Here is a 24,777-nt window from a genome sequence, read left to right on the forward strand (position 1 = left end):
TTGTGTCAGTATGTAATTTATTGCACACTTGCAGCTGGTTCATACCCCTCTCCATGTCTTTAGCATGTGTCTCTGAAAGTTCTAGACTTTTAGCATATTTCTGCAGTTCAGTCAGCGTCATTTCAGATTTAAGAGCACGTCTGCGTAACTTTCCACATTTTCCAAATGCAATTAACTGCTGCTTAATTTCATCTTCTACATCATGGAACTGACAAGGTTTGGCAAGAATCCTTAATCTAGTAATATATGCATATAACAGATTCAGTTTGTAGTTGCATAGCTGTCCTGAACAAGTATTTTAAATGTGGCAGGCTGCATTTTGGAGCAAAGTAGGCATTCAGAGAGCCCCTGCATTTGTTATAATCCCTGGTGTCTTCCTCTGGCAAAGTATCATACAGTTCATATATCTTGGGGCCAGCACTGATAAGAAGCATGCTTTTCTTTTTGCTGTCAGAAGTTATCCCCATGGCTTCAATAAAGTGTTCAAACTGGGCAAGCCATTTTCTCCATAATTCTGCTGCATTAGGGGCATCAGTATGCAGAAACTGAGGAATTAATGCTAGCATGTCAGCCATGATTACTAAGAGGAATATATACTGTAGTTGCTGAATGTAAGTAATCAAAAGTTTATCCTCGTCGCCAGTTGTTGTATCTTGACATACCTTTGTTACTTTCAATTAATCTTGCACACTGAAGATTAGATGTTTTATTTCTTATGTACAAATCATACTTGCAGGAGTACAGTTAGACATCCCCACATGCTTGCTCTCCTTCCCCTTCTTCTATATCCCCTTACTTCCTGGTCACATGTTCTATCCCACTGCAAGATTCTTAAAGAGATACTAACTTATCTAGCTAATGCACATAAACTATCTTTATATATACTACAGAGCTCTGTCAGAACGGGACATTGTGCATGCATGCCCCCTTATGACGGATGGCGGTGGCTGGTGGTTGCTGATTCTATCACCAGGAGCAGCTCCACGCTCTCCCAACATGACCCCACATTGCCCCTAGATCCGATGCATTGACCCAACTGTAGCTGTGCTTCTCTCTGCATCTGAAGCTTCCATTATGCCCCTAGTAGGTGCCTCTCCATGGCAAATGCCTCACATGCCTAGTAGGAAATCCAGCACTGAATGCAAGAGTGATACACTAGTTGTGGTGGGGAAGGGATACTGAGGTGATAGGGACATGATAGTGAGACACTAGGCGGTAGGAAGGCGATAGTCAGATGCTAGGCGTTACAGAGACGAGAGTGAGACACTAGATGGATGAAAGGGATTAGTGAAATGCAAGGTGATGGGAAGGGGATAGTGAGATACTAGCCAGTATGGAGGGGATAGAGAGCCACACTGTGGTAGGGAGAGGAGGTGAGATGCTAGGCAGTAGGAAGTTTAGAGTAATACTCTAGGCGGTAGGGAGAGGAGAGTGTTGTTCTAGGTGGCAGGGAATGGATATTGAGATGGTAGGCTGCAGGGAAGGGATAGCATGGTGCCTGATGGTACGGAGGAGATAGAGAGCCACAGGGTGGTAGGGAGACCATAGGTAAACTCTGAACAGTAGGAAAGGGATTGTAAGATGCTGAGTGGTAGCGAAAGGATAGTGAAATGCTGGGTGGTAGGGAGGGGATAGTAACACACATGAAAATACGGAGCGAATATAGAGAGACGCTAGGCAGTAGGGAAGGTATAGTGAGATGCTAGGCAGTAAGGAGGGGATAGAGAGATGTTAGACAGTAGGGAGTGGATAGAGATATGCTTGATAGTGGCATATCTTAATGGGTGAAATGTGGGCCCCACACCATGCACACTCCACTTATTTCTTAATATGTACATTCCGGAGTACCAGGACAAAGGCAGCAGTGCCAGAATAAAAGGAAAAATAGCATTTTTCCAGAGGTCAGTTCATGCGCAATAGAGTCTCTAGTGCTCAGACTCCACTGTACTAGGTGATCAGAATGCTGCAGCCGGGACAGAGGCGGGGGCACTACCGGAGGAGGCTGTACATGGGCTTCCTACTCTATTGAATTGCCCCTGAGAGAGACACTAGGAGGTACGTAGGGAGGTGATTTAGAAATGCAGTTTATATAGCGCTCCACGGGGTACAAATTGTGGCTGCTGACAGCTGACCGCTGATGTTCTCATTCTTTGACTCACTGACACTCACTCTGACACTGACAAATATATTGACTCTCGCACTGACATTCACAATTACAAATTACACTGACACATGCACACAGACACTCACTGACACACACACACACACACACACACACACCTTACTTTCTACTTCCTGGTCGGGTTACTCTGCTCTCTCATGCTGACTCCCTCTCTCATGGCAAGGCTGCACACAGATCGCTGGATACAGGTAAAATTGAGGCATGACCTAATGGGTGCCGGACGGGTTCCCGACAGTCAGAACACAAACAGCCGGGTGCCTGACGGCCACCCGCTATTTTCCCTCGTGGGGGTCCACGACCCCCATAGAGGGAGAATAGAATACGCGAGCCACCGTGCCCGCAGCTTGGCGAGTGCAGCGAGCCTGCAAGGGGCTTTTTTGCGCTCGCCATGCTGTCTGACTCCGGGCAGTCAGGATCCCGACGTCCGGATAATGTCTGTCAGAGTCACATACCACACCCGACCTAATCACTCCCTCATGGGAATGCCCCTTTTATAAAAGAAAAAAAAACTCCAATGCTACCCTAGCCTACGTATTCATACTTATACATACATTACAAGGGCACGGCCGTGCCCTTACATTAAGGCGGAATCGATCAAACTGATTTTTCCTATAGGGAACTTTTCGGATGGGGGCATGGTGTTTGAGGGGCTTCACCTCAAAAGTGACTGGACGTACTGAGCTGAAATTTAGCAGGGATGCGTAGAATCGTCAACCGGGCAGAAAATAAAAAAAAATGAGCATTTGGGAGCGATCTCAACTTCCAACTGTCAGTTTTTTCCTGCCACTTCAGAAATGGCAAATTGACACCGTTTGTAATGAAAGTCTATGACGGAATTTTTGGGAAGCATAACTAATGGGCCCCATACATCAGCAATTAATTGTGACAATTTTCAGATATAGAGATGATTGCCACAATTAATTTTAGATGTGTGGGCTCCCCCTTTTGGCAATCCCAATCACAATCGCCAATCGATTGCTTAATCAGGTTTTTAAACATGTTTAATAATCTGGTATTATCTGCAGATCTTTTTTAGATGTGTGGGCATTCCCAATTAGTTTTCTTCATCTATTTACATTATGAACAGCTGAAATGACAATCGATTGGGGCAATTTCCAGATATGAAGATGCAATCTTTAGATGGAAAAATCTGCCGATCACTGAAAAAATCTGTAATGTGTGGGCAAAGTCGGATAGATCTGAAAATCCTTTTATCTGGCCAAAATATCCCAATATCTGAAAATCCGTAAATTGTGATTGCTGATGTATGGGGCCCATAAGGGTAGAGGAAGAATTACGACTTGGGGTTTGTTTTATTAGATAGATATTGTCCCAGTGTAGTGTCTTTTGGGGTTAAGGTTTACCAGATAGTTACAGGTTTTTTTTTTATTTAGTGAAATATGCCCCATTATAAAGATAGGCATGTCAACTTGTTTTGCATCGGCAGTTGGGCATGAGGAGAGAGAGGGAAGCAGTCTCATGCCGGGGGCTACACACAGTGCAGTAGCCTGTAGTGGGTGTGACACATGATGTAGGAGACTGTAGGGGGTGACACACAGGGGGAAGCATACCTGCCTATTTTTTATAACAGGGTGCAGGGGATTGTATAGGTGGTGACACAAAGGGTGCAGGCAATTGTATAGGTGGTGACACTCAGGGTTTGTAGGGGGTGTTGTGACTGTAGGGGGGGGGGGGTGACACACAGGGTCCAGGAGACTGTATATGTGGTGACATGCAGGGTCTGTGGGGGTGGTGACAGAACCAGGGTGTAGTGACTGTAGGGGGTGACACAGAGGGGGCAGGGGACTATATAGGTGGTGACACACAGGGTGCAGGTATGGGGGTTTCACACAGGGTGCTGGGGACTGTAGTAGGGTGACACACAGGGTCTAGGGGAGTGACATGCAGGGTCTGTGGGGAAGGTGACTGTATAGGTGATGACACACAGGGGACTTAAGGGGAGTGACCCACAGGGGTCAGTGGGGGGCGGTGTGACACACAGGGTCCAGGGGACTATGGTAGGTGTGATACACAGGGTGTAGGGGACTGTATAGGTGGTGACACGCAGGGTCTGTGGGGCGTGTGACACGCAGGGTGTAGTGACTGTAGGGCAGGGATGTGCAGTCAGGGGAGTCATTAATGATTAATAAAATCATACAAAGAAAATACTTATGACACATATGTGTTATAAGTATATGCTTTATATTAGAAAAAAAAGTGGTAAAATGACTATTATAATTGGTTACAGAGGCACCAAGAGCGGTGCCTCCGGGTGTCAATGTTAAAGTTCTGAACTATGGGGCGGGTAGGGGGCGGGAACAACTAGCTGCTGTCAATGCCCATTAGAAAAAGCATTACAGGTGGCACATATACAGTAGCAGTGCCTCAGTGACAGTCAGGGACATGCTTTCTGTTTCTGGCTATATGAAAGCACGCCCCTGTCACTGAGGCAGGGCCGTTTCTAGAGGCGGACAAGCCGTGCAGCAGCCCGGGGCGCCGCACGGCTTGTCCGCCTCTGTTTGACAGCCGGGGCGCCCTGCAGCTTACCCAATGCCGCAGGCGCCGCAGCAGCCTCCTCCCCGGCGTCCACACACAAGCAGAGGGAGGGGAGGGGAACGCATCGCGCGTCTGTCCCTCCCCCTCGCTTAGTGTGTCACTGGGCTGTCAGCCTATCAGCGCTCGCGGGCTGGCAGCCAATAAGGAGCCAGCCCGTGGGGTATGAATGGCTGATGGGCGACGGCTCAGGACAGACAAGTACACACTACACAGTGAAGGGGAAGGAAAGAAGCGCGATGCGCTCCGCTCCCCTCCCCAAGGAATCAGCGCTGCAGCAGCACTCCCCAAGGAAGCAGCAGCAGAGGCGATGGCACAGGGGGAGACACAGAAACAGTGAGTTTGGCACTGTGGGGGCATAGATCTATGGCACTGTTGAGGCATATTTGGCACTGTGGGGGCATACATCTGTGGCACTGTGGGGGCATATTTGGCACTGTGGGGGCATATGTTTGGCACTGTGGGGGCATATGTTTGGCACTATGGGGGCATAAGTGTGGCACTGTGGGGGCATATGTGGCACTGTGGGGGCATATGTGGCACTGTGGGGGCATATTTGGCGCTGTGGGGGCATATGTGGCGCTGTGGGGGCATATGTGGCGCTGTGGGGGCATATCTGGCACTGTGGGGGGCATATATCTGTGGCACTGTGGGGGCATATGTGTGGCACTGTGGGGGTATATATTTGTGGCGCTGTGGGGGCATATCTGGCACTGTGGGGGCATATTTGGCACTGGTGGCATGTGTGGCACTGTGGGGGCATAGCTGTCACTGTGGGGGTATATATGTGTGGCGCTGTGGGGGCATATCTGGCACTGTGGGGGCATATTAGTAAACGGCATCAGTTGTGCGTCAGCAGCGCGTGGGGCATAATTTGTAATGGCCATTACGGTGTGGGGTCTAATGGGCATCACGGTGTGCGACATAATGTGTAATTGTCATCACGGTGTGTGTGACATAATGTGTAAATGTCATAATGGTGTGTGACATAATGTGTAATTGTCATCACGGTGTGCGGCGTAATGTGTAATTGTCATCACGGATAAATAGTGTATAATGATTTAAGTAGCCTGTCATTGTTTGGCCTTGATCTGTGAGGTGTACTAAGTCCCTGTGTGGCCTTCAGCCGGCCAATTTGAGTGCGGGAGGACAATGACAATTCCTGCGGTAACCAATGTCTGGTCATGCAGGATGCAAATGTGTGATGTAAGGTAATTGTCTTCCTGCTAGACCACGCCCTTATATTAAACCACACCCCCTTTTAAATTAAGCCACACCCCCTATTTCGGCGCGCGGCTCCGGCGCGCGCAATTTCCGCAGTACCATGTAATGTATTTCATTGGGGGGGGGGCGCATTTTTTTTCCTTCGCCCTGGGTGCTAAATTGACTAGAAACGGCCCTGCACTGAGGCAGATGTGATTGGGCACAGTGGCGCTGCCTCAGTGACAGGGGCGTGCTTTCATATAGCCAGAAACAGAAAGCATGTCCCTGACTGTCACTAAGGCACTTCTATAGGTGTCGTTGTCTCCCCCCCCCCCCCTAAAGCCCCAGCCCCGGCGCTAATCAAGAGACTAGTGGGAGATTGACTGATCCCCCTCTCCCACAGCGCTAGCCCTAGCCCCGCGCTGAACGTAAGACCAGCGGGGGGAATAAATTGCTTGCTACTGCCCAGCGCCGTCCCGAGCGCTGAATGTGACACCAGCGTCTCCCCCTCTCCCCCAGCGCTCCAGAGTCTCCAGTTGATTTCAGCTGCTCCACCGGCGCTGGTCCCAGCTCCAGCACTGACCAGCAGCTAAATGTGACAGCAGCGGCTCCCCCTCTCCCCGGCGCTGGTCCCAGCTCCAGCACTGACCAGCAGCTAAATGTGACAGCAGCGGCTCCCCCTCTCCCCCGGCGCTGACCTCCGCTCTAGAGCCTCCAGATGAGACCAGCGGGGGAACTGACTTGGTGGCTGCCGCCTGGCCTCAGCCCAGGCTCCATTTCTTATGAGGAGATCAGCGGGACTTGACGGCTCCCCCCTCGTGTGATGCCAGCACTGCTCAGCAGAACTGCAATCCCCAGGTCAGTCCTTCCCTAGCCCAGTGCCCCCTTAACCAGCCAGCCCGTCCCCAGCCCAGTGCCCCCCCTATCTTACCAGCAATCCCCTTTCCTAGCCCAGTGGCCCCCTTCCCTAACCCAGTGTCCCCTATCTAACAAGCCATCCCCATCCCCAGCCCAGTACCCCCCTAAGCAGCCATCCCCCTTCCCTATCCCTGTACCCCACTATCTAATCAGCCATCCCTGTCCCCAGCCCAGTACCCCCCTAAGCAGCCATATCCCTTCCTTAGCCCAGTGCCTGCCCTATATAACCATCCATCCCCAGCCTAGAGCCCCCATCTATCCATCCCCCACCAATAGCACAGTGCCCCCCCATCAGCAGGGGTGGTAGAACAATGGGCATACTCCGTGGTGGCTTGGTGGAGCCAGTGCCGACAGGGTCTGTGGGGAGCTGCTCTGCCGGTCTCTGCTGCTTATGCAGGCGGCTGCTCCCACACTTGCGCTGCCCACAGAGCTTGTCCGTGCTAGCTCCACCAAGCTAGTGCCTCACCATCCCCTAACCTCACCGCACGTCACTGCTGTAGGGGGTGACACACAGGGTCCAGGAGACCGCTTGGTCAACATACAGCAAGGTCGACAGGAGTCTAGGTCGACAGAGGACAAGGTCGACAGGGGTCTAGATCGACACATGCATTAGGTCGACAGTCAAAAGGTTGACATACATTTTTTGACAGTTTTTTTTACCCAAATGTCGACACAGTTGACAAAGACACAATTTTAAGTGCTCCGTATGCCCTCGCTGTGCTTGCAATGCTTCGGGCACCCTATTTTATTCTCCCACCCGCCCTAGTGGATGGTAGGGCATGAAATACCACCTATCGGCATGTGTCGACCTAGTCCCTTGTCGACTTAGACCCCTGTCGACCTAGACCCCTTTCAACTTTCCTGTGTGTCGGCCCAATGGTGTCGACCTAATGACCGTTGACCATCTTATGGTCGACCATTCGATCGTATCCCCAGGGGACTGTATCGGGGGGACACACAGGGTGCAGGGGACGGTATACATGGTGAGACACAGGGTGCAGGGGACTGTATAGGTGGTGACACACAGGGTGTAGGGGACTGTATAGATGGTGACACGCAGGGTCTGTGGGGAGTGTGATACACAGGGTGCAGGGGACTGTAGAGGGGTAACACAGGGTGCAGGGGACTGAATAGGTGGTGGCATATGGGGTGCAGGGGACTGTAGGGGTAACACACAGGGTGCAGAGCACTGTAGGGGGGTTGAAACACAGGGTCTGTCGGGGGTGATGGTGACGGGTGTGGTATGATTCACCGACAGTCGGGATCCCGACAGTCATTATCCCGACGTCGGGATCCCGACTGCCTGGCCTCAGACAGCGTGGCCAGCACAACAAAGCCCCTTGCGGGCTCGCTGCGCTCTCCACGCTGCGGGCACGGTGGCGAACTACGCTCGCCACCTATTCTATTCTCCCTCTATGGGGGTCGTGGACCGCCACGAGGGAAAATAGCCGACGGCCGTCGGGATCCCGTCGGTGTTTTAACAGTCGGGATCCCGACGTCGGGTTAATGACTGTCGGGATCCCGACTGTCGGGACCCCGTCCGGCACCCATGGTGACACACAGGGTGCAGGGGACTGTAGGGGGGTAACACACAGGGTGCAGGGGACTGTATAGGTGGTGACACACAGGTTGTAGGGGACTGTAGGGGGTAACACACAGGGTGCAGGGGACTGAATAGGTGGTGACACACAGGGTACAGGGGACTGTATAGGTCAGGGCTGGGCAACACCAGCCCTCCAGATGTTGATGAACTACACATCCCAGCATGCCTTGCATCAGTTTCAGCATGGCCACATAGCAAAACTAATGCAAAGCATCCTGGGATGTGTAGTTCATTAACATCTGGAGGGCCGGTGTTGCCCAGCCCTGGTATAGGTAGTGACACATAGGGTGAAATTTAGTAAGATGAGAAATACACTTCACAGGTTATGTTGCTATGGGCAACCTATCAGAAGCTACTTCTTATTTATTTACCACCCTCTAGAAGATAGTAGACAGGATGTGATTGGTTGCCCATAGCAACATGACCTCATACCCTCCAACTGTACTGATTTTGGCCGGCACAGTACCGTTTTTTAACAGTCTGTACCGTCAAAATCACTTTGTACCGAATGTACCGTTTTTAGTGCTCATTGAAAAAGTGCATTCCAGATTCCTCCTCCTTGCTGCCCGCTCGGCTCAGCAGTAACTTCCTTGGCCCCCGCGCTGCTTGCTTCCTTGTGCGGTGCGCCGGCACTCCCCTCCCAGGCTCCGTTCCCATGAGTGCATTGCGGCAGGTGGGCATTGCATGACGTAATGACGTCACGTGCCGCCAGCGCCGCACCATGAGCACTGAGGGGACTGATGAGAGTCTCTGCCTCCGCAGACTGAGGGCGCGAATCATTTGAGCCCAGAGAGAATGCGGTGGCCAGCCGGGGAGCGCATGAGGGGGGGATCGCTCCAGGAGGATGCAGCAGGTCATGGTCCCAGTCCGGAGCCGCTGCCTGCCACACAGCTCAATCATCCTCCAGAGAGTCAGTGGGTCTGCAGCAAGTAGGTGTAGACTGTGTAAATTATCACTCCAGCTGAGCTGAGTGAGTTATTAGTATCCAGCATCGTGTTCCACCTGTTTTCTGCGGTGCTCATGTGACATGGTGGCTTAGTAGTGGGCTGCTGGCATAATAAATCAGTATATTTAATATACTTTTTTATTTTTTTTAAGTATATTAAATATGTATTGATTTTAAATGCCAGCAGCCCACTACTAAGCCACCATGTGACATGAGCAGCAGACAAACAGGTGCATTGTGCAACACGATGCTGCCAGCATCGGGTTGCACCTATTTGTCTGCAGCTCATGTCACAAACTGCCCATTACACATTCGGGGGGGCGTGGTCACGCCCACTTTACCCGTGGCCACGCCCCTTCCTAAATGTGTACCGATTTCTGCCCCTCAAATGTTGGAGGGTATGTGACCTGTGAAGTGTATTTCACATCTTACTAAATTTCACCCATAGGGTGCAGGGGACTGTAGGGGGGTGGGGTGACACGCAGGGTGCAGGGGGCTGTATAGGTGGTGAAAGGAAGGGTGCAGGGGACTGTATAGGTGGTGACACACAGGGAGCAGGGGACTATAGGGGGTGACACACAGGATGCAGGGTACTGTAGGTGGGGTGACACACAAGGTGTAGGGGACTGTATAGATGGTGAGACGCAGGGTGTAGATGTGTCCATATCAAGTAAACTCACGGACACCTGTGCAGCTTCAATCAGGTGCGTCTTTATTCCAGCTCCGGCTAACACTGACTGCCCGGCCAGCCGTGTGACCGGAAGTGATGTCAATACCTGGGTACTACAAAAACCAAGATGCATTTAAAGAGACGAAGAAAAAAGACTCTTTTTGTTGGGGCACTCTTAATTAAATAGTTTCTATATTTAAAAAATTAGGGTATTATGTAGAGCAAAGTCAAGGTGACACCAAAGTTCTCACATATGCAAGGATTGTCAGTACTAGTGATACGTTTATGATATGTTCTGGGATTATGACCAGAAGAAAAATGGAAGTTTAATAAGATTTACCTTTTAATTGAAAAATCTTTAAAATAAGCACTAGACATGGACACACAAACAAATAACATAAAAATATTGTGAAAAAAAATTGGTTTGTATGCTAGTTATCCCCAAGGTTTTTAATGATTTATTGGATGAGGTCCATCCGATATGTTTCAGGGATGCACTCTCTCTGATGGATATGAGTATATTGTCCCTACACACTAGGAACAATCATGCAATATTAACCATCTGAGGGAGAAAGATGCCAGCAATAATTCACCAATTGTACATTGAAACGTTCAGTACATGGTTGTTTTTTTGAACGTGATCAGAGTTACAATTTCCCAAACTGGGATTGAATATACGTTAAATTGTGTACAATAGTGACCATGGAAGAAGTAATAGGTAGCGTATGTACACACTGCCCAATCGTCCAATCTGCTCCCAGGTCAACTGGTTAATGGATCAGAGAGAGTAATAGTGCTAGCAATACTTTTCAACAAATTAATTATCTCAGTGTTTGAAAACAAAATTCTTGAGAATAATAATTTTCACAATAAAACTTTTTTATAGAAACTTAGCGAAATATAAGTAGATCTCTGCTTGTTGGTGCTTTTGCCTCTGAGGCAATAAGCAGAGGTTTTTTATGTTTTTTTTGGTCTCCTCCCTCAGAGAAAAGAGAAAAGAATGAGAAGTGGAGGAGTTTGATAGTGGTAGAAAAACAATTCCCCTAGGTGACAAATCAAACGCTTTTTATACCTATAGTATAGAAATGAACACGATTGTTCTTAATCAGGTCTCCCTGAGTGTTACTGGTCGTGTTCATCCATACCAGTTACCACTCAATGTATTAAGTGGACCCTTTGAGGTATTGCGTGCAGTCAAACCTTTAATCCCTATTGAACCCCTTGAGGTGGCTGCTGCCCAGCTGTATATACCTATAACAATGTTAGGGGTACAGTGATTTCCTGCAGTGGGGTCACCCCCTCTGTGTACTCAACAGGCCCAAATTTTATTAGCTTCCGCTAGCATATAATAATGCTGGGGGGCTTTCAGGTATTGCGGGTGAGCGGAACTCAAAATTTGGCCTAGGGGTTTTAGAAGGGATGGAGGGAGGGTGGCTGCTGCCCAGCTATGTATACCTACAACAGTATTCCGGGGAACATTGGTTTCCTGCAGAGGGGTCACCTCCTCTGTGTACTAAAATGCCCCAGATTTCTGTCAGCTTCCGTTAGTGTCAATTTGGCACTGAGGGGCTTAAAGGTATAGTGGGTGAGCGGACCCTCCAAAATTGTTTGTTTATTGGAAATAACAGTAGGAAAGATAGTACAGCATGTAATTTTGACAGATGAAAAATAGAGATCAGAAATGCTGAATAAACTTTTTAACCATATATTAAAATATATATCTCTAAGACACTGGTTCAAGCATTAGGCATAGTGGCCCTTATTCTGGTTGGTGCGGTAATATCCGCGTGCGTTTGGGCCGCCGATGTTTTGTGTCTGCGCATGTGCAGAGGCGTCTCTGCGCATGTGCAAGTGGGGCGTACGGCCAAATCCCGCATGAAATGTGAACACTCCGAACAGGGGGTGGAGAGGGGCGTGAAAGGGGTCATTACCATATGCATACGCCCCGCGTTTCATGGGCGTTCCCATGCAAACGCTGGGCGTACGCATGGTAATGCGGCCGTGACGCACGTGTAGGGGGCGGACATATGACATCGCCGGATGTCAGCTGCCCGCCCAGATCCCTGCTTCTGCGACCATCGAATGATGGGGGAGGTTCCCTGAGATGGAGGAGGCGTATTCCATGAAAAATACACGTGCGGTCAGTTCGGCCAGCTTCTTACCGCGTACGGACGGAGTTGGCGATCCGTACGGAGAGCGGGGTTTCGCACACACGGTCCTGGCCGCATATTCGGATCCGGCCGCACCGATTAGAATAAGGCCCAGTATGTTTTCCCCTCACTGTCAATACAATCTATTACAATAGCGCAGAATAGGGGGTATTAGGAAGGAAGTATGGATAGGAAAAAAGATAGAGGAGAACAAAAAAAGGAGGAGACCAATGTTACCTCACACTTCACCCCGGGGGCACCTCCACATCTTTAATTATAACAAGTTTTTTGTAAACTTGTATTTATACTCTGACCACACTGTGGATCTGAACATACTAATCCTCATCTCCTAAAAATCTGTACCAGTGCACTGATTTATCCCCACATCCCCTTTTTCCCTTTCAATACAAAAAAACAAGATGCATCAGATGCATCTACATCCCCCCTTTTAACTGAGAGGACACAACATGCATGGATATAACAATTATAAACAATGATAAAGATGCAAGAAAATACTAAATAACAAAGTCCTGGAACTTGGGATTGGGCTTGGACACCCGCCGGGACCTGGTGATGGTGTGCTGTGAACCTATGGGATTGTCCTCGACAGTTTGGGAGGGGTCTGCCACCGGTAAGGTCTCTGGGATGGGATCGTCCAAATGATGTGAATCATCACTAGCATTGGTTGCAGCAGTGGCAGTAATTGATGGACCCGGCTGTGCAGAGTCCTCTTCAGCTGTACTCAGCAGGTGCCTACGGTTGCGCTCATACAAGGCATTGTCAGACTGTACCACATAACTATTAGGACGCTCTGCTGGACGCTGCAACACTGCTGTTCTGTCAAAGCCTTGCTCAGTCTGTATGCGAACAGGTTGGCCTGGAGAAAGTGGTGGCAGGCGATGTGCCAATCTGTCGTAGGATGCCTTGGAGCCTGCTCTGCGTCTGTTGATGCAATCACTCACTTGGGATTCCACTCTGGGCCGCAGGAGCTGCTTTGCCATGGGGAGCACTGTATGGGTGCGCCGTGCCAACAAACACTGTGCAGGGGAGGGTAACCCGTCTCTGGGTGTATTTCTCAGGTTGAATAGGGCTAGGTATATGTCTGAGCCATCTCGTGCACACTTCTCCATTAAGTGCTTTGCTGAGCGAACTGCTCGCTCCGCCAACCCGTTGGATTGCGGATAGTGAGGACTACTGGTGATATGCTGAAAGTCCCAAGTATTGGCAAACTCTGCAAACTCTCTGCTCTTGAATTGCATGGCATTATCAGTGATGAGCTGCTGCAGAGTGCCATGCGGTGCAAAGTGCCTTTAAGTTTTGAAATTACCATCAGGCTTGTGGTGGTGGTGAGGTAATTTATTTTGAACCAGCCTGAGTAAGAGTCCACAAGCACCATGTACTCCTTTCCCCTCCATTCAAATAAGTCAGCCGCCAGGATGGACCAAGGAAGGTCCGGGATGTCGTGGAGCAGCATGGGCTGAGACATGGACTGTTCAATGTCACCATACATGGAGGGCCAGAATGCAGTTTCTCAGGCCCTGCGCTTGGTGGCTTCCAGGCCTGCATGGCCCTGGTGCAACTGCTGGGTGTATGAGGACTGTAGAGCAGCTGGGATCACAAAGTGGTGACCTTGCATAATGACATAATGAGTTCATCCCTCATGCAAAAGAAGGGACGTAGACAGTGGGGCAAGTCTCTGGATGAGGGTGGCCAGCCATTGAGGATGACATCAGCAAGACGCTGGGAGAGCTCATCTGTGCTGGTGGCTGCACGAAGATCCTCCATCCGTTTGGTGGGAAGGACTTCCACAGCCATGACCTCAAACTCGTCCTCAGGGCTGCCCAAGTCAGTAGAAGGCAGGAATGCCCTGGACAATGCGTCAGCAACATACATTTCTTTACCTGGCTTGTAAATAACATCCAAATTGTACCTTTGGAACTTAAGCATCATGCTTTGTATGCGGGATGAGGCAGAGTGTATGGGTTTCTTCAGGATGGTGATGAGGGGTTGATGATCTGTTTCCATTACGACAGGACTGCCATAGATGAAGTCATGAAAACGTTTGCAAGCAAAGACAAGCGCCAACAGTTCTTTTTCAATTTGTGCATATCTTGTCTCCGTGTCAGTGAGGGCCCTGGATGCAAATGCCACCGGGACAGCAGAGACCTTGTTTGGATCTGGCAGGACGCCCTTGTCGGTGAGGATGTGGCCCACGTATGCCACCTCTGTGACTCTGAGCCTGCACTTGTCAGGTTTGAGCTTGAGGTTGAGGGCGCGAGCCCGTTGGAGTACCTGGTGGAGGCGTTGATCATGCTCCTCTCTGATGCGGCCCCAGACGAGGATGTCGACAACGATGATGTCACAGGGATAGCCAGCGAACAGTTGCTCCATGCATCGCTGGAAAACTTTGCTGTCCGTGGTGATGCCATAGGGCATGCCTAGGAAGACGTAGCGCCCAATGGGGGGTCATGAAGGCAGTGAGCAAGGAAGAAGCTCTGTCCAGAGGGATCTGCCAAAACCCACACTTGGCATCCAGGGTGCTAAAGACGGTTGCACCTGGCATGTCGGCAATCACCTGGTCGAAGGTGCAGAGTGGGTGGTAGGGGCGTAAAAGTGCCTTGTTTAGGTGTACTGGGTCAATGCATAACCGCACAGTCCCATCTTTTTTTGCAGCTGCTACCATTGCAGACACCCATTGTGTTGCTTCTTCAATTGGTGCAATGACACCCAGTCGCGTCATTCTGTGTAGCTCTTGAATAATTTTGTCCTTCATTGAAATAGGGACTCTGTGGGGAGCACAAACAGTGGGGCAATAGAGTCATCCAGCCTTATATGATATGTGATATGTGATGGGTAGCTTTCCTAATGTGCTGGTATCAAACAAGTCTTGGAAATCTTTCATCTCTGGGAAAGTCATTTGAATAGCGTGTACATCAGGCCCCAGTTTCAACAGGCCCAGTTTTTGCCACCACTGCTCAGTTTTGCAATTAGAACACTGTTTCCTTGTTCGATGGCGCACTTGATAATCAATTTTGACGTTCATGCGCTGTTAGTAGCAAGTCTTCATTTTTGCCTTCAGAAAGTTTCCTTTTTGGGCTCTTTTGTGTCACTTACACTAGCTTGCTTTTTAAAAAAGGGATCCATGTTCAGTGTTAGGTGAAGCCACATTAATATTATTTGCAGGACAGATAAAGTTGTCATCATTTGGGCTTTGCCATATTTAGTGTTTCACATTCTCAAACCTGAGATAATATAAACACAGCAAATTACACCTAAATAGGTATAAGTTCATTATTAAGTAAACTATCAAACTCTGAAGTTGTGATAAGAACAGCCATTTATGTCCTCATGGACTGATTCTTATCCTATTTTTAACATGAAAAATCACATCCTTCACCAGAAAACCATATAAGTTGATACCAAACATTCTCATGTATGATATGGATTAAGCAAGTGAAATGACGCCATTTTGGTTTACAGTCGCCATATTGAATTCATCTCACTTTGGTTGATGCTTCCCCATCTTAACTGCATTGTATATTCATAAGCTGCATTTCTACCAAAGGGGATATTCTTATCACAATTTGCAGTTTTTTTAATAACTAGCACCTCCACTATCTTTTACATTTGCGATTTTAATGTTTTCAATGAGAATACATCTGGATGAGATTTTACGAAGTGTGATTTTTGGGTCATGACAAAACATGCGATTTTTTCCGCAAATTGCACGCTACCACATGTGTGATTTTCAGTAATCGTAAACCCTGGGACTATCTATGGGCCTTATTCTAGTTCACTCTTTCTGACAAATTCCTTCTTAGATGGACAAAACCATGTGCACTGCAGGGGGGCAGATGTAACATGTGCAGAGAGAATTCGATTTGGATGGGGTTTTACTTCAAAGTGAGATCTATATTGCAGTGTAAGAATAAAGCAGTCAGTATTTTCCCTGCACAGAGACAAAATAACTCACCCAAATCTAATTCTCTCTGCACATTTTACATCTGCCCCCTGCAGTGCACATGGTTTTGTTTGTCTAAGAAGGAATTGGTCAGAAAGAGTGAACCAGAATAAGGCCCTATGTGTATGTCATTGTATTTTAGGAGGAAGTAACATATGGACATCTGCATACAGAGTAGAACCCGTCCACATACCTCCCAACTGCCCTGATATTGCCGGGACAGTCCCAATTATCAGGGCCTGTCCCAGCATCCCACCCATTGCCCACAGTGTTCTATGGGTGAGGGAGGTTGCCGCGGGAGATAATCACTGTTTATACCTCCCACGGCAACCACCCCTGCCCGCGGTACACTGCGGGCTGTAATCACTATGCCTCCTGCCTGGGCTGAGCCTGTGCAGTGAGCGCATAGCTGCCCACTCACTATTCGCCGCTCCCTGGGGCACGGAGATGTAGCGCACATGTGCGCATGTGCGCACCACAGACCACACACATGGGACACACTGGTGGCTGCAGAGTTGTAGGCAGCTCGCCCCCTAGCAGCTATGTAGCTGCTACTAGAGAGCAAACATCCTCCGGAAGCCAATAGTCAGGTTTGGCCCCACCCCCTATGATGCATGATGCTGCGTGCCGCCCAGCCATGCCTCTCACACACTTGTCACGAGGAAGGGCGGGTGGGCTGGCTGGCTGCACTGTAAGCTGGGGCTGGCTTTTTCTAAGTGGAAAATAGACGCTGTGTGCATGCGCACAGCATCCATCCCCCGCATCCAGAGGGCTGGAGGCTTGGCAAGAGGCTCACAGAGCCTTAGGGCCATGCCCCCACAGCTTAAAATGGGGCATGGCCTCGTGGGACGATGATATTATAGGCTATTATAGGCCAAGTCAGTGACTTATGGTTACTTGAAATGTGAGTTTCAGATAAAACATGCATTTCTCCATCTAGAATTGCCATGAAGTCCATATATAATAGAGGTGATATACTGTAAATATATAGAGACAAAGCTGAATGATGGTCCAAGAGCCTCATTATTGCCTTCACCTTGCTTGAAATAAAGTAGAAGATCAGTTTAGTGATGGGAAAAGTACATACATTACCATTGGTATGAGGGATTAATCTTACATGAACTCTTAATAAGAGATTCTGTACTAGGAGTAAACACAGATCATAAAGATAATTAAACTAAGAATCCTCTGCCAGTACATTCATCTAAGTTTTTGCCAAATGAAGTGCACAAACATGGCTCTAAATGAAAGCAATGGAAAAATAAATGGTACAAACTCTGCCTGAGGCTTAAGCTCCTCTGCACAATGTTGGCAATCGGGAGAGATGGTATATTACAACCTTTGCAGAGCCCGTGAAGCTTAACTTGGGAGCAGTGACACAGTGTTATAGAGGTGGACAGTGCAGCCACTGGGTCTGGGGGAATAGATGGTGCATGGAAGCCTCACTGAAGTCTCATTTATGGGCTGATGTATCACCATCAGTATCATATGATAAAATAGTCCAGATTGTAATGCATGCCGAAGCTGCAAGTACTGTATCTAAAAAAGTAGCGTCTCAGAAGGCAAATGTGGAGATTAGATATTAAAAAGAATGGAGAACCCCTTCTTGATAAAGCTGTCCAATGGAGGATATCCACAAAGCATAAATCAAGCTACAGTACCCTTCAGTGGAGTTTGGGAAAATTCCAATTATACCATATCGGGGAGCAAGGGTCTAATGTGCAATTACCCTTTAATTTCCCATCTTCAGTGCAAACTCTTCAAGCTTGTTGTAGCAAAGGACACGATGGGGAAGTGGAGTACAGTACCTGCTAAAATAAATTGTATTGAGGACAAATCAGGGCCAGCCTTACCTAATAAAGCTACAAGAAGATTCCCTTACTCCCCAGGGTAACCCATTCAACTACAGTAATTTAGCTAACTGAGTAGCAAAGAAATAGAGGCATAAATCCGGTTACACTAGGCCATCCTAGTGTCCATTTAGATCCCCAAATAAATAAATACTTATTCTGATCCATTTGGTTGTTTTGCGTTAGGGGGTGCACCATCAAAGGGGTGTGTCTAGCACCACCTATTGGGTGTGTCCAACATCGCCAATCAGGTGTTTCTACCATCATCTATTGGCACTAGCAACTATATAAAACGTCTCTCCACCACACCATAATCTCCTGCCTATTTCAGTTCTAATTACTCTGTGTAACAGTACATGCAAATAAAGTCACAAACATATATGGATGACGCAGGTATGTAGTGATATAACAATGGTCTAGTACAATTAATAATGCAAAACATAACTGACTGATGGGCACTTCTTAGAATTGAATACAGTTATAAAAAACAAAAGTATTTGGTAAAAAGGTATTGCTGGTATTGCTAGTGGCAGGGAGGTGTTCATAAGGGTGGACACAGCATTAGGGGGCACTCAATGTGCGCACACCTATGATTGCACCCATGGCGAACATTCAGTTTGCTGGGTGCACGCATCCTACACAGCAAGCGGGGGGGGGGGGGTAGGAAAAGGGCGCCAGGCAGCGCCATTAGCATATGGGAATGCCCAGCATTTCATGGGCATTCCCAAGAAAACGATGGGCATTCTCAGGCTAATGAGGCCATGACGGACATTAGGGGGGGGGGGGGCAGCTGACATCACTGGATATCAGCTGCCCGCCCTGTTCTCGCGCAGGGCACCAACAGTTTAGAGTCACTATATAGGCAGTGGCAAACGCAGGATTTTCAGAAGGGGGTTTCCAGAGGGGCGGAGCAAAGCACAGAGATGGACACTTAGGTGACCCAGTATATGCCGGGTCAGTTAAAGTATTATGGATAGACCAAATGTATATAAATAATAAGAAAATAATATATATATATATATATATACACACACACACATACACACACATATACATATACATACATACATATACATACAGGGGCATCAACAGCAGTGTAGGCCCCTGGGCCTAACAATGTATTGGGGCACCTACCGATCCTGAAGCGGTAGGGGTGGGGAAAGCTTTGATGTCCCGCAGGTGGTAGGGGGTATCAACCGCTCAGCATGTAGGGCCTGGATCAGTAATTTCCACTAATTACCCCTTTACTGGTGGGAGATGGGTGGGAGATGGGGTGGGAGAAGGGGGCATTGGGCTGAATGAAGGGGCCCTGATACATAACTTCCAGGGTGGAAGAGGATGTTTAATATGAAGAGGAGGGGTGTATAGTGGAGTGGGCTTATTATTCATAATTTTCTGGTGGGAGGACAGCTTGCTTGACTGCAGATATCTCCAGTTTCCAGTAATAGATTTCTTAGATTTTAATGGAATTAAAAACAAGAGAATCCCACCTACCAAATGTTATTGAGGACTAGGGGATGAGAGTTCAGGAGGCAGAGCAATCTGCCAACGAGCATATAAAACTACATACCAGGTGTGTGGAGCTGGAGCAGTAACCAGCTACTGGAAGGCTGATATCTCTGGTTCTAGGAACAGTAGAGACAAGCTTCTAATGTCCATCAAAGGAGCAGAGTCCCAGCTTTTGGAATATATCCTCAGAAAAACTCTAAGTCAGACAGAACCTGAAATATCTGACTCGGAAAAGCAATTAACAGGCTTGGATGGGGACCACTGCTTTGAAGTCAGATATCTCCGGTTCCCAAGGGCCGATTTTTAAAATTCTTGCACCTATGGAAAGAGGGGACCCTCAGCTTTCCTGGGGGGGTTTCTGGGTACTCAGAAACCCCCCCTGCGTGCGCTACTGATAGGTGTCTCTGAACTGCGAGCACTGGAGAAATCATTCATTGGTCGGCGACCATGTGCCAACCATCTGTATGTGTATGGCCTCAAATGTGAATGATTCAGCATTTCTGTATTCACTTTCAGCAACACTTGTAAGTCACTCCAATAACACTATCTGTGTCTGTACCTCTGTAACTACCCAGGATCTGGACTAAGACATTGTGTGTGAACAACATTGTGACGAATACTCAGTGCAACTCAAACACATGTGCAGATGAATAACATTACTTCCCTCCAGTAACATGTCCTCCATTTCCCCTGCACCATCCTAATTGTTTCCTAATGCTCCCCTATGTCCCACCAGCAGGGCAGTCAAGAGAAATCATGGGCCCCGGTACAACAACTTTCCAGGGCCCCCATGGAGGGCGCTCCCCGCAGACTCCGCCGGCGCTGGCTCCCCCCAATCCGTTGTTACGCCACTGCTTCCAAGGTTGGTGCTTACTGAGTGGCAGTTATTGCATTGATGGAGATATCATTCTCCCCCTCTCTCTCTCTATATATATATATATAAATATATACATACATACATACATACACTATACTAAAGGTGCTGCACGCAAGGAACTTTTTAAATATTCGCAAATAAGACCGCAGAGTCTGAGCTGATGCATCAAATATACCAAGTGCAGACAAATGTACTTGCAGAACAGACAGCGTTAATGGATCAGTTTGAGCAGTGAGCTCATCCGGTCATAGAAGGCGCTGGCTGGCAACTTTTAGCCTGGGGGCAGTCCAGTGCACTGGCCCATAATTAACATTGCATCCTTATATGGAGGTTTTTCATCTTCCATGGGATGAGATTTCACTGGGCAGCATATGATTGATTGCAGGGCTCTGCAAATTAGTAGCCCAACAATCAGGTCTGAATAACCCCAAAAGTTCAGTATAGTGAAAGTGTAAAGCTATGTACACAGCTCAGTATAGTGTTAAGGCCCCCATACACTACGCGATTTGGCCCCAATTTCACCCGATTCTGGAGGATTGGGCCGAGAAATCAAGTGAAATTGGCCAAATTGCGTATGGTATGACATCTGATCCGATGCGCATCGGATCAGATCCGGATGTCGGACGGTCTGCACATAAGATAAATCATGTGCAGCCGTCTGGGGGAGTGGCAGGAGCAGGCTGGGAGTGGGGACCGGTCCAGGGGAGCAGCGCGAGATGTAGCTGCAGGCAGGGAGTGGGGACCGCGGTGCAGTGCAGAGCAGAGAGACCGGGGGTGCGGTGGGAGAATAGAAAGAAATCCTATTCAAAAGACTGGGCGGCTGCTGATTGGCTGGGAACTCAGCCAATCAGCGGCCGCCCAGTCTTTTGAATAGGATGGTTTCTATTCTCCCGCTGCTCTGCGGTCCCCACGGCGAGCGGGAGAATAGAAACCATCCTATTCAAAAGACTGGGCGGCTGCTGATTGGCTGAGTTCCCAGCCAATCAGCAGCACCCAGTCCTTTGAATAGGATTTCTTTCTATTCTCCCGCCGCACCCCCGGTCTCTCTGCTCTGCACTGCGCTGCGGTCCCCGCTCCCTGCCTGCCACTACATCTTGTGCCACTCCCCTGGACCGGTCCCCACTCCCAGCCTGCTCCTGCCGGTCCCCATTCCCAGCCTGTTTCTGCCGCTCCCGCCCCCCCTCGGACCGCTCCCCGCTCCCACGGACCGCTAGCTCCCCTGCAGCTCCCCGGATTTTAACATGTGATAAATCGCATCCGATTTATCACATGTAAAAAATGGCACATCAAGTGCCAAATCTTATCAAGCTCCCCCGGGGAGCTGCCGGGGGAAATCGGGGCCGACTTGTCCTTAGGACAAGTCGCCCTAGTGTATGGGGCCCTTTAGTGTAAAGCTATGTACACAGCTCAGTATAGTGTTAGTGTAAAGCTACTGTATGTACACAGCTCAGTATAGTGTTAGTGTAAAGCTACTGTATGTACACAGCTCAGTATAGTGTTAGTGTAAAGCTACTGTATGTACACAGCTTAGTATAGTGTTAGTGTAAAGCTACTGTATGTACACAGCTTAGTATAGTGTTAGTGTAAAGCTATGTACACAGCTCAGTTTAAACCTCAAATCCATATTTTAAGAAAAAACGGTCAGCACTTGCTCTGCAATGCAATTAACGACTAATTATGCAATTGGAAGTTTCCAATTAAACTAATTAGTCCTTAATAGCTCACCTGCAGCTCTGTCCATGGACCAGGCACAGGACAGGTGCTATCCCTAACTCTTTACCACTAACCCTGCACCAGCTTTCCTCACACGCTACACTACCCTTTACCCTGCTTCTTGGTTTTACCCGCTATTGTTACGCACCCCCCCCCCCCCCCCCCGGCGTGAAGCAACAGCGCCGCAGTGTCATGGAACTGAAGCCCTGAGAGCGGACACTGTGGACGGAGGCAGTGTCAGCCGAGGCCGCTGAGAGAGAGCGCACACTCAGCCAATCAGCGGCCTATCTTTTGAATTGTGAAACTCTACCTCTGCAGTGTCCGCTCTCAGCGCTTCAGTTCCCAGGCACTGCGGACGCCGCACCAGGTCCCCCGGCACCCTTCTTTCCCCTCCGCCGCACCCACAGGTATGGGGTACCACCTCGCCTCCCCCTGCCACCCTGGTATATCTGTACCAGTCATGGTGGTGTGGGGGCGGGGGTGCCATAATTTTCCCGGCAGGGGGGGGGGCGCATTATTTCTTGTTACGCCACTGCCACACACACTATACTATCACCTCTAACCTGGACACACTCCCCTCATACACTACGCTATCCCCCTGCACTCACACACAGCATCGACAATAATCCACAGGCTAATTAAAAAAAAATCCTCATGTAGGATTTTGCTTGCCAAAAATCTGGCAGCAATTTTTTTCCACATAATTTGTATACACAACAATCAATATATACAAAATCTTTTTTGTGTATGCAAGAGGAGAGGAGCAGGCACTCCCTCTACCTTTCTGGCTCTCTCCTCCAATCCATGGGTCAGTCAGTCTCTCTTCATGATCACAGGAGGATACAGCTTCTCTTCTTCCTTCAGATGCAGCAGCCCAGATTAGCCCCGCCCCCTTTTTCACTCTTGTGATTGAAAGGAAACCTGGCACCCTATTGGTCAATGGCGGCCATCTTTTTGTAGCCCTGCATGTGGGCAGTAATTTTCTGTTAGCTCCTGCCTGCCAGATCTTCCTATCGCCTAGCTGAGCTGCGCAGACTCAGAGGACTCGGAGTCAGGACAGCAGGAGCAGCATTCTCCTGCCTGCACTGAAGCTCTGTAGCGGTGGCCGACTGCTGCCGCTGGCCGCTGCCACTGCACACACTGTGAGTGACAGCTGACCTCTCTCTCCTACTCCTCCATTATCCCCCTCTCCCACTCGTGCTCCGGCCCCCGCTCCCACCACTACACATGGGCAACCGCTGTCTAAATGTGTGTCCCCGGACCAGGGCCCCCCTCACAGGCCCGGGCCCCGGTAAAATGCACCTGCTCCCCTCCCCTCTCGGCGGCCCTGCCCACCAGCTCCATCAACTTACCCTGTGATTGAGCCACCTCCCTCTCTTTATGTTTATTTCAATATTTTTATTGTCCCAGTAACTGCAGTGTTGCCCACAATTTACTGTATATTGATTTGTCAGACCCAACCTCAGTAACTGCTCCCCACCCCCACAACCCACCATCATTTTTTTTCAACTTACTTCATGATTAAATCGGTTTCTATCCTGGCAAAGGTAGTATGACATGCTGAGAAGTGGCTTCGGCATGTGCTTCTTTGGTGAATATACTCCTCTGCAGTGTATAGAGCTGAGAGCACCAGCCATCTCACAGGGGGTGGGATTCAGTAAACAAAAAATGCTGTAAAAGTTGTTAATGCATTTTCATATGAAGCCGCACTGCCTATGGGCCTCTTTTCACGTCCCGAGCAGCCCCGTGCAACGCTCACCGATCTGCGCAGCATCCTGCTGTGCTGCCTAGACAAGTGACCTCCTCCTCCCTGCACCTCTTGCTGCTGCAGCCGTCTGAGCAGGCGATGGCCGGGCAGAAGGAGGGGGGAGAGCCACAGGGGACCCGCTCACACATCGCTGGGTGCACTGCAAAGGGCAGTTCTTAACGCAAGAGCTGTCCTTTGTTATAATAAGTGCATATGTGATTATTATCTATGCAATAGCTGGCGATGTGTGGTGGAGAGAGGCTGCGGATGTTACTGCATCCTGTCCAGAATGGACAGGATGCATACACACTGCCCACTCAGCAGTGTGTATGCACTGTGTTGCCTGAATGTCCCACTTTTAGGGCCATGGTCCACCAGTTCTATGCACTCTGACAGAGAAGCGCTGCTGCTTGAAATAAACCCCACAGATATAAAAGAGGTGAACAGGCATCAAGTGATTACCAGTCTGCAGCAGGGTGGGAGTTACTGTAGGGCAGTGTGTGGCAAAGGCAACTCTTTGTACAAAAGAGAGGCATGTTGCCTCTCTTTTGAGGGAGTGCCAAGCACAGGGTCTCCATCTTCCAACAGAGATTTTGTGGCCACAGCGGCCAGTCTACATAACTTTAGGTTTTCTCAACTGTCAGATGGTGATGCAGAGTGATCAGATGCTGAGTCCTTGGATTCAGCAATGGATCAAACATGCCTGCAGGAGGCATCTATTTATACCTTACCATATGGAACACCGCTGTTGCTTCAAAAGAAACAGCAGCCTGAATTAGGCTCAAGATTATCGATGTGACAAATGACAATCAGATATAGGTTTGGATTATTAATGCATGATGTTGATGTTGAAGGAGGCATGTAATGTAAATTAACCCCGGGACCGTGACGTCAG

General features: G+C 48.9%; 1 protein-coding gene across 1 annotated transcript in view; it reads right to left on the reverse strand.

The window, feature by feature from the left end:
• LOC146027287 (uncharacterized) overlaps window positions 1–23,654 on the reverse strand; it is a 163,015-nt gene extending 139,361 nt beyond the window's left edge. The window contains exons 1-2 of the mRNA XM_083158221.1: window positions 23,650–23,654; window positions 22,916–23,037 (exon numbers count right to left, since the gene is read on the reverse strand). Coding sequence (XP_083014347.1) covers window positions 22,916–23,037; window positions 23,650–23,654 — 127 coding nt within the window. The remainder of the gene's footprint in view (window positions 1–22,915; window positions 23,038–23,649) is intronic.
• Between the last annotated feature and the right edge of the window lie 1,123 nt (window positions 23,655–24,777).

Source organism: Crinia signifera, chromosome 8 (assembly GCF_055691185.1).
Source record: "Crinia signifera chromosome 8, ASM5569118v1, whole genome shotgun sequence".
Lineage (NCBI taxonomy): Eukaryota > Metazoa > Chordata > Amphibia > Anura > Myobatrachidae > Crinia > Crinia signifera.